The sequence below is a fragment of the Miniopterus natalensis genome, chromosome 9, assembly GCF_054644295.1.
Source record: "Miniopterus natalensis isolate mMinNat1 chromosome 9, mMinNat1.hap1, whole genome shotgun sequence".
In the NCBI taxonomy this organism is placed as follows: Eukaryota; Metazoa; Chordata; class Mammalia; order Chiroptera; family Miniopteridae; genus Miniopterus; species Miniopterus natalensis.
In genome coordinates, this window is record NC_142089.1 from 54,572,848 (window position 1) to 54,583,876 (window position 11,029).

At 37.7% G+C, this 11,029-nt stretch overlaps 1 protein-coding gene across 2 annotated transcripts in view; it reads left to right on the forward strand.

The window, feature by feature from the left end:
• HS2ST1 (heparan sulfate 2-O-sulfotransferase 1) overlaps positions 1-9,090 on the forward strand; it is a 150,098-nt gene extending 141,008 nt beyond the window's left edge. Inside the window, exons 5-7 of one of the 2 annotated variants that reach the window (XM_016220640.2) lie at positions 2,046-2,143; positions 3,880-4,037; positions 5,174-9,090. In XM_016220640.2, coding sequence (XP_016076126.1) covers positions 2,046-2,143; positions 3,880-4,037; positions 5,174-5,403 — 486 coding nt within the window. In that variant the 3' untranslated portion in view covers positions 5,404-9,090. The remainder of the gene's footprint in view (positions 1-2,045; positions 2,144-3,879; positions 4,038-5,173) is intronic. The other variant, XM_016220641.2, reaches the window with a different exon arrangement.
• The last annotated feature ends 1,939 nt before the right edge of the window (positions 9,091-11,029 follow it).

An 11,029-nucleotide genomic window follows, 5' to 3' on the forward strand; every position in this document is an offset into this window, starting at 1 on the left:
TTTGGCTTTGAAAGGAATAAAAAAAAATCAGGAAATGTTTAAGATGATAGGCACTTGGGCATATTAATATTATCTGAAGACAGCAAGGGGTGATCCTACAAGGAACTGGAGAGAAATCGGTGGAGCAGGGTCTCAGAAGGGGGTGAGAATGGTGTTCAAAGATAGGAGAAGGAAATGTCTCTTTAAAGCTGAGGGCAGTAGGGGGCTGCAGATGCAGATAAACTTTTATCTAAGCAGGAAATTGAGGGAGCTCATGCTTAGCTTCAGTTTTCTATATAAAGTATGAAGCAAAATTATTTGCAGAAGAGGGTTTAATGTAAATATAATTGCCATTACCACCAGGCATCAAATTTTGTTTGATTTTTTTAACCTTCAATTTTAGGAGTTAAATATCTAAATTAATAATCTAAATGGTCTCAGGAATATTTTGATATTTCATGCTTTTAAAAACATTTGTGTCTGGTTCACAAAGAATTGCTCTTTCTAAAAACCATAAATGGTCTTTAAGTGAGAAAGCTAATCCTAACTTTTTGTTTCTCTGGTGATTTTTGTGGGCGAAAAGAGTCTGAAGTTTTTTATTTCACTTGTTTTTGTGTTTTATTTTAAGGGCTTGAAGTTTTATAAGAGAAAAATGCTTATTTATAAAAAATCCTATTTCTGAAATGTGACCAAAATGTAAGGAGTAGGCTAATAGAAGTTAGCAAATAAGCAGGAAATGTTTGGTGACCAGGCGTCCAAGTGACAGTCCTCTGTGACATAAATAGAGAATCCCAGGTGCTGATGTCACTGTTGGAGTCAGCCCATCAGTTTATCTTAATTTAAGATCTCAGCAGATTGAGTCATCAAGTTGTATGTAGTAAAAATGATATCGAGTTGTCTGCATTTGGTTTCTCTCACTAGGAAATACTTGTTTTACTTTATTCAAGTATTTATATAGAAATGGGAGAATTTCTTTTATATACTAAGATCCGACACACTCATGTATGTTCAGCAATTTTTTATTATTCATAGTTGTTTTGTTTTTTCCTCCACATCTTCCGTCCCATCTTTGGGTCGTTTCTTTTAGCTGATGGGAGCAAAACGCCTCCCCCAAATAAGAAGAAGGAACCATAAAGGAGGTGAACACCCAAACTACTTTTCTACTTTTGTATTGTCTAATAAAACATTTGGTATGTGAATTAGTTAGAGTAGCTGCTCAGCTTCTAAAACAAAGGAACCCGGGTCTAGAAACTCAGGATCCTGGACTCTGGGCAAGGACTCTTTCTGCTCAGAACTGCTAGGTGGGATTGGTAGATGCCTCACTTCAGCAGCCACAGCCCCCAGGTTTGTTCTCTGGTATCTCAATATCACATCATGTCAGGCGGATAACACCTACTGGTAAATGCCTGTGACAGACGGGAAGTGCTCAAGAAAGTGAAACAGTGATTTTAGATACGGAGGCTGTGAGTCACTTTCCCTTTTAATTACTTCAGTCAGGTGCATTTGGAGAGGAAGGCATGCAAGTCATGAGGATCTGGGGTCATTCTGCTTTGTACAGTGAGTTAGCTTATTTTAATGAGAAAAGGAGAAAAGACTTCCATGTAGTCCGACTTTATATTCTTTTCAAATGATTATTTCACAAATGATTGTAATCAAATTATTATAAAGAAATGATAGTATCTTTAGCCTTGTTTTTTTGTGTGTGTTTTTTAGCCTTGTTTTTATTTAATTACCCTTTAGTAAGAGATTAGAAAGTATAAATGCACGAGTTTAACATAAAATCCAGTACTTATTTTCAAGGACACATTTTTACCTGAGGGGTTTTCATTTATATAGTAAAATAACTCATATAAACATTGGCATAAAACAAAAACGTGAGAAAAATCCATGTTTAATTTTCCTCGGCATCGCAGGTACGTGTTCGTAACCTGCCTATCCCTTTAGTTCAGTATCTCAGCGAATGGTAGCCACTGCCACCCATTTACTTAATAATGTGCCACATTAAGATATTTTGCAGGTGAGACTTGGGATTATGGCTCACGTGTGCTGCTCTGTCTTCTTTCCAGACCTTTGATGAGTGTGTAGCGGAGGGCGGCTCGGACTGTGCTCCCGAGAAGCTCTGGCTTCAGATCCCCTTCTTCTGCGGCCACAGCTCGGAATGCTGGTAGGGAGAGAAAGTTCGCTTAAATTTTAATCTTCCTCGTTATCTTTGTAATCGGTATTTCACAAACGTGAATGTGCTGGTCAGGGGTTAGGTATGAGGAAATGAGTGCTTTAAAAAGATTCTTCATATATAAATATCCTAGCGATGTTTCCTCAGATGCTGGTTTTTGAATTTTTTGTTTTTTAGTTTTACATGTTTGGCTGTGTTCCAGCAGAGCTCTTAATTAGAGGTCAGGGATCGTTTCTAAACATTTTCCCCTAAGCTTACTGTGTTAGCCGTTCATGTTAGATCAAGTAGGACTGGGTACATTTTTCACCTGGTTTTACTGTTAAACTGATTTTGAACTGGAGAGACAGTTATGGTTGTGGTTTAGTCTGCTAATGAACATGAGGAGAAAATAAAGATTTTATCTTTTATAAAGAGTTTATTTCCTCTGAATGTGCTGAGTTTTCAGTTTTTAAAAATAATGGTATGTCTTCATTTGATCTAATCAATAATTTTCATAGGAAAAGTTGGAAAAAACAGGAACACATGGAAAGTTAGTATCTTTCTTAAAACTGTGAGATGTAAGGAAGGCCTTCTGTTCTTCATTATTTGAGATTATTTGATTACTATGAACTGTAAAGTCCTACACAATAGATTATATCAAAGTATAATAATAGCATAAGAAGAATTGGAAGCATAGGAAGAATGTTTTAGTTTTTAATCATTTTCTTAGAACAGGGATTGGCAAATTGCAACCTGAAGACCAAATTTGGCCCATCACCTGTATTTATGAAGTTTTATTGGAACATGGCCACATTCATTTGTTTACTTATTGTCTGTGGCTGTTTTCATGCTGCAAGAGCAGAATTAAGTAATCGTGACCAAGACAACCTGGCCTGCAGAACCTACGATATTTTCTCTCAGACCTTCTATAGAAAGTTTGCCAACCTCCTCCTTAGAACAATAAAGAGTGTTGCTCTATTGGCATTATTGAGGAGATTTTAACTGAACTTCTTAATTATGTTTTACAGATTCATAGAACTGGAAGGGACCTTAGAAATAAACTAATTTATTCTCCTCACCCCTCACCACAGCTTTTTAGTGGCTGAGAAAACAGAGCTAGAAAGGTAAAGTCACCAGTTCACTATCACGCTGCTTAAAGACAGAGCTGAAATTAGGGTTAGGGAATGTCAGTGCTGAAAAGAACTGTAAAGTATAGTTTATTTACAGCCAAGTCTATTAACAGCCATTAGCTGACAATGAAAAAAATGAAAGGTTCCTGGCAGTGCCATTTCTTATCTTCTGTTGCTCAGAAATGACAGAAAAACCTAAGCTCACAAATTAAATTAAGATAAGCACTAAACAAATTGCTTAGACCTTACTAGATAGCTTTTGAAATGAGCGAAGCTAGTTTAGTAAAAAAAAATTAAATGCACTCACACTAAATCAGATAAGAGAAATATATGTAATATATATACTTTTTTTTTTAAAACTGCCCTTAAACTAGACTTTGTTAATATTAAGTTAACTGAAAAGTCTGAGTTTGCACTACATAGTCGAGCAGAAACTGGGGATAAAGGCAAAGGAAATTAAAAACAGGGGCGCCTCCCAGAGGATGTTAATAAAAGTGTTTAGGCTTTGGATGGACATGTATTTATCTGTTTTTTTCCATAATATATAGTGATGAGAAGACATCAAATATACTTAGCAAATTGAACAACCAGGTTCTTAATTTCTTTTCTTGGTTTCAGGAATGTGGGAAGCAGGTGGGCTATGGATCAAGCCAAGTATAACCTAGTTAATGAATACTTTCTGGTGGGAGTTACTGAAGAGCTTGAAGACTTCATCATGCTATTGGAGGCAGCTCTGCCCCGGTTCTTCAGGGGTGCTACAGAACTCTACCGCACAGGTATATACACGATGGGTTTCTTTGTAAGCTCTCCTTTACTCTCTTTGTTTGCGAATGGAGAAATACGTGTGATTTGGAGTTTCTTGAGTAAAGTACAAGAAATAGCTCCAGAAAGGCAGGAAAATTGCCTGCCTCTCCTCACCATTTTCAATACAAAACAATTCCTGGCACACAGATGGTGTTCAGTAAATATTTTTTGAATGAATGAACGTGTATTAGGTGATAATTAGTAGGTATTATAGGAATAGTGGAAACATACAAACTATAGAACTAGCCTCAGAAATGTGTAATTTTTTTTTTTTTTAAATATATCTTTATTGATTTCAGAGAGAGGAAAGGAGAGGGGGAGAGAGAGAGAGAAACATCAATAATGAGAGAGTCATTGATCGAGCCCGCAACTGGGGCTTGTGTCCTGACCGGGAATCGAACCCCAATCGCCTGGATTCCAGGTCGATGCTCAACTGCTGAGCCACGCCCGGCCGGGCAGAAATATGTAATATTTTATAATTCTGGATACCAAACATTATGACTGTGTTCCGCCCTGAGACCTGCGTAATGCCGTTTAGAGCAGAGGTGGACAGTAGGACTCAGTCACTTTGGCGATGACCTCCGTATGTGTCTGGTCTAATCCTCCTAAGAGTGTAGCCTCAGCAGTATTTCACATCTGCAACTGATGTGCTGGTCCTGTCTGATTTGGGTGGTTTTGTTTGTTTTTGCCATTCTCTGGTAAGATATAGTCATAGGAACTTTTTTTTTATAGCGTATACATATGTCCTCGTTTCTAACATAGTTATATAGAGTATAGGTAATGAAAAATTAGTATTAAGCTTGAAAATAGGTATTTTATCATATTTTCCGAAATGAACTAGCCAGAGCTCCTGAGAATACAGCATGATTGTGACAGCCTACACGTCAGGACTGGCAGCCCTTGCTTGTCCTGTTTGACAGTGTATGACAGGGGACTGATCACAGCTTCAGTATGATTAGGGCACTGGTTTTCTTGCCTGAGTGATAACAATATGAAACAGTTGTCACCCGTCCTTCAATGTTAACTTAAACCATCTCTTCAAACGAAGAAGCATTGATCTTTTGCGTGCTCTTAGAATTTTTTACCTTTTCTATTTTTCCCTTGTAAGTAGGAAAGAAATCTCATCTTAGGAAAACCACGGAGAAGAAGCTCCCCACTAAGCAAACCATCGCAAAGCTGCAGCAGTCTGACGTTTGGAAGATGGAGAACGAGTTCTATGAATTCGCCCTGGAGCAGTTCCAGTTCATCAGGGCCCACGCCGTGCGAGAGAAGGACGGGGACCTGTACGTCCTCGCGCAGAACTTTTTCTACGAAAAGATTTACCCCAAATCGAACTGAGGACGAGGCCTGACTCTTCGATTTTTGAACTGAAACTCTGACCCTGTCTTCACCTTCGTTCTCAGCTCCATGGTTCGTATTGAGCCAGGTTAGGAAACGGACATCGACACCAAGGAAGTAGGTGCTGGCTGGTACGTCAGTAGTCTGAGAAGTTTAAGTTTCAACCTTTTGTTTTCTTTTTGTGTGTGTTTTTTTCCCGGTTAAATTTTGGTGGGAGTTATAACCTCCTGCCTGGGAAAAACCTACATATCCCCTAAAATAAACACATAGCAGTTCTAATCAAAAGGCTAAATACGATCTCAGAAAAAGTTCTGATACTCTGTTTTTTGATAAAGCAATTTTTTCAACTAACCATTAAATTTTCAACTTAATTCATGAATAAAGATGAATCCATTTGCTTCTCTGCCTTCACTTGGAGGGTTGGGCTGCGCAGCTCTACTGAGCAGTGTTACTACTGTTGGGCAGTGTGTGCTTTGTTTTGTGAATCGCCTCTCATGAAATTTATTGGAATGTTTGATCATGTTTGCTAGGAAGTGTCTCTACTGTAGTTGGAATTGCCCTTGTTTATGTAGGTCATGTTAATTTCCTTTAAATATAATTACCATTCATGTTAAAAACCAATTTAAAGTAGTACTAATACTGTAAAAAGTCAAGGCAGTATTTCTCATTCCTGTCTCCCCAGTATCTAAGATTGGGGAGATGCTTCAAAGAACATTGACATTTTAGTTAAGGCTTCCACACATTAATATAAAAAAAAAAGCCAGTTTTGTATTTGTTTCTCCATGGGTTATTTGTAAAGCTGTAAACAGGTACCGGTGACTCTATATTATAACTCCATTAGTGAGCTGTGGTGGGTAGGATTTTCCTACTTCTGTACTTTTACTTGTAGACTATTTTTACTACGGTGCTTTATAATGTGTTTTAAAGCATTGCATTTACAAAAAAAAAAAAAAAAAAGGAAAATGCTGTAAATATTGCATATTTTATGTATTTGGACCAAAAGGTATGAGTAATTAGACAAAAGTGGTTTTGCACCAATTTTATTATATCAAGTAAAACCATCAGACCTACTGTTCTTGTATTTCTCATTTAACTTTAAGATATCACTGAAATTAACTTTAATAACCTTTCGATTTTTATACAGAGTACATTGTTCATAATTGGGGGCAGTATTTATAGTGGAAAGAGTACTGGACAACAAGGAATCAGAAAGCTTGATTTCTGGTCCTGGCTCTGCCACTAGTCAGCTGTGTGATTTTGGGTAAGTCACTTAACCTATTTTTGCCTCAATTTCCTCATTTCGAAATGAGGGTAATAGTACCTGCTCTCCCTACCTCGCAGGGGTGTTGTGAGGATTAAACCAGATGGGATGTGAAGGCACTTTGGAAATTGTAAAGCGCTGTATAAATGTAAGGTATTATGGAAACATCTTTAACCTATAGTTTCATACCATTTGTTTTTTTAAAAAGAAAGAGAAAAGTCCACTTACAAGCTGGTTGAAAAAAATTTAATATTGATATAAATTTGTGTTTGATAAATATCTTCTCAATGTTTTATCTTCCCTGTTTCAACTATTGAAATGTGACACACCTGTGAATTCTTAAAGATTCAGGAGCAGCTGCTTGAGTTCAGGAGGTTCCCTGTTTGAAAAAGACTTCATTAGCTGACTCGGGGCAGGGGGCATTTGTTCTTCAGATTTGGAAGAGTTTTCTCTTTTTATTTCACATTGCCGTTCAGAAATGGTACTATTTTATACCTCTGTTTTTTAAGGTATATTTTGCAGAGTTTAATTTCTCTGGGCATTCTTTACCTTCTTCCCCTTCTTAGAGGGACAGAGGTAAAGAATTTTACAGACATTTTTCTAAAAGAATAATCTTTAATATGTATAGTTTAAGTAAATATTCCCAAACAAGGCCTCACCAAACCATGTAAGCATTTTAGGCAGGTTGCTTTCAAGGTTATTAATTGTATGGGAGGCAAGGAGGGAGCACTACTTATAAAAAAACATTTACTAACAAATTTAAAGAAAAGGTCAGGGAAGTTGACAGAATCATTTTCATACCCTTTCCCCCAGTGATAGGAAAATATTAAGAGAACATTGACAGGCATACTTTTCATATTCAGCTTTCTTTTTTCTGTGTATTAACTTTTACGGATATTTGTTGAAAATATATACAAATTCTCTCCTTGCCCATAAGTAAAGCAGCACCTCAGGGTGGGGCGTTTGACATTTATCTGCTAAGGAGCCGCAGTATGTAGGTCATTCTTGGAGTACAGGCTGCAATCTCCCTGAGGGGCATTAATTAACTCCTAGGAAACTGGAGTAGCACAGAGTGCACCAGGTCAGGCAGTCAGGGAACTAACTTTGTAAAGGTGCAGAGAGTAAATGTTTTAGGCCTTGCGGGCCACGTGGCCTCTGGCACAGCTCCTCAACGATGCCATTTTAATACATACGCACCCATAGACAACATACGTGAATGAGATGGCTATTTTCCAGTAAAGCGTCATTACAAAAGCAGGTGACATGCCAGATGTGGACCAGGGGTTGTAGCTTACCAACCCCCGAAATAGAGAGATCGTTATTTATGGAGAAATCATTTTGAATCTGTACTCTCGTGGCCTAAAAGAGTTTATATACTTCCAAAAGCTCCTAACTTATATCCAAAGAATAGCTTTCTGATCCAGATTTTCTCTCCCACAGATTCATAAACTTTCATAACTTAGATTGCTTCCAGGTGGGCATGTTTTCTTTCCCAGTTTAACAGAATAGGGGCTTATTCTGTCATCTTTTAGGGTGGGTTAGGAGTATCCTTCCTGGAGGCTGAGAAAGGGTTAGATTTAATTCCATCTGGTCCAATGCGGCCCTAGGAGTCTGCACGTGCAGAGTCCTTGTAATACCTAACTTTGTAATCAAATATATAGAACCACTGAGACAATAATGTATTTTTTTAAAATGGCAAATGTGGTTTTCGTTTTTTAGCCTTTGCGCTTTTTCAGTATTTTGATCATAGGGAATTTTTTTTTTTTAATAATACAAAAGCAAATCAACCACTTTGAATTTCAAAAGATGATGTTATGTGTGTATGTGTGTGTATATATATCTATATATGTTTATTTCCTAAAAGAGGAAAAAGTACATTTTTGTTCAACTTGTATCAACTCCTGTTTTCTAATTGCTGTGAAATGGCAACTGTTGATAAATTATTGTGACTATTTTAAAATGTGTTGGGGAGGATACATTTGGATTTTACCCAGCTTTAATCTGTAAAGTATCACTTAAATATATCCGATAGCAACACTTAAGATATTGCATGGGGATTACTTTTCTATCATCCACACTCATTTGTGCAACTATGAACATATTGGGTACTTCTGAATTCCTGATGATTGGGTTTAAAATTTTTGAAAATCAGAGAACTTGAATTTACTGACTTTTAAACTTTAAATTTTATTTTCTATTCTTAAAATTCAGTTTTAATGCCTACAATTTGAAATCTACTGTTGTTCTTTCTCTATGTATGTCCTATTGAAAATTCCTAAAGTTGTTGGTGCCATCAGTGATTTACAAACAGTATTTTGATATTGCAGATGATTTGCTCATTGTATTTGCATAGTTAGAAAGAAAATAGTTTGTAGACAATGATTCTCTCTTTTTTCTAATAAAATGAAATAAAAGTTCTAAAAGCACTAGAGAATTTAACTAAAGGCTGGTTCCCAAATGCATAGCTGGTATTTTAATTTATATTTAATTTCTACATAGAGAACATCTGTGTAAACCATCGTATTTGGGGTTTTCCCAGCGATCATCGTCAAATACACCTATGGTCCTCGAATCCTTAATTATGAGAAGCACTCAGTACTGTAACCTTTTGGGAAGTTTGTCTTTAAGAGGCCCAGGTGGTGCTTCCAGTTTGCGACTTGAAAACTCGCCTCTTCATAAATTAGTGCTATTTAGTTTGAGAGGAAGCAGGGCAATTGCTGTTAAATTTTGCATCCATTTACCCTATGCAAAGCTGCTGTCTGCTGCCAGCTAAACTGCTGCTCAGCAGCCTTTGGAGGGGAAAAGCAGCCCTGCGTCAGCTGTGCTGCCAATTCAGTGCCTCTGGAGTGGAGCTTGCTTTCTGATTTCCTGGAGTGGGAATTTGAGAGATTGAAATGGGTGATCAGTTAGTCAGATTGATCCTATAATTTAAGTTCACGCAGCTTTGTGACCTTTGCAGTACTATTTATTAAAGGCCCCCCGATGGTGATGATCTCTTTAAAACACAATACTGGTAAGCCTATGATTTAGACACAGGTGCTGTCTGTCTGATTTCACAGGCAGCTTCTGTAGCTTTCCATTGAGAGGTGGGTGAGCATCTCTAAAGCAGTGTTGAATGTAACTGGGAGAAACATGGATTGTATATTTTGAATTTTAGTTTATAAATACACAAACAGCTAAACAGTGCCTTTTCCCCCTCGCAGTCCGTGTTGGAAGATGCTCACTCCTTGCTCTCTCTCCTTCCCCTCCCCCATTCAGTTGATTCATTTATGCAACACTGTTTCCAACTTGAAACCATTTTGTCACATCTGCTGGAGAGATAATGGTTCCTTTTCCTTAACATTCTGCCAGCTTTCTGTTGTTGAAGTGTTTCAGTTGATTACCTGATGCAAAAGCTATAAAATAAACACTCAGTGGGAAGGGGAAAGTGTTTTGGTGTCCTGTTTAATATTTTTCTTGGTAGTTTTGACGCTGGTGGATCTTTTCCAAGTGGACTCAGTGTCATCAACCTCACTCTCGGATATCGCTGCCACCAGAAAGGTATCTGGCTTATTTTTTTTTTTTTGACAATCTTTTATCCAGATGGGCCTGCCTGTGCTGCTTTTTGCTTTGTATTTCATCCCTGGTCTTGAAGCGTCAGAAAATTTACAGGATATACACTTAATGAGAAGAAAAAGGAAGTAAGGAAAGGGCTAACAACTTAGGATAAAAGGGCAATTTGAAAGAAAACAGCCTGATTACCATTTATTGCATAGTTTTAGGCATGTCCATAACGTTTCTTTGAGAATACACATTTCTACTGATCATGTCTTTTCACCCTTCAAGGAGAAACTCTCAATTACATAGATTTCCGATTCCCAGCTACTGGCTCATTTTTGAGCAAGTAATTGATTCTTTTTATATTATATGATATTGGGTTGAATAAAATACCAGTTCAGTGATACATTTTCTAAACCGAGAATTTGCTCTGTAGCCACAGAGGCAGAACAGAGAGCTCGGATTTGAGATCAACTAGACCTGCGTTTAGCAAAGTGACTTGAGTAAATGGAGAGGACGTACTGTTGTGAATGTTGGAGTGACGGGCGCCGAGTGCTGGCGCGGGGAGACTTAACGACGGGCAGCTGCTGTGCGCTGTGTTGGAATAGTGTTGGGGAGCGGACCTACCCTTCTGACCCTGCAGAATACCTGTGCCATTTTACACAAGATGTTTTTACAAATATTTTTGAATGCCTCTAGATTCTACTTTTTACGGACAACCTGTCATCGTAATGCCTCCTTATGTGTCTGTAGCGTAGATATTCTTGGTTCTGCTACCTGCTGCCTGATTGTTCTAAAGGAGGCGGGACTTGCTGTAATTTAGCAGCG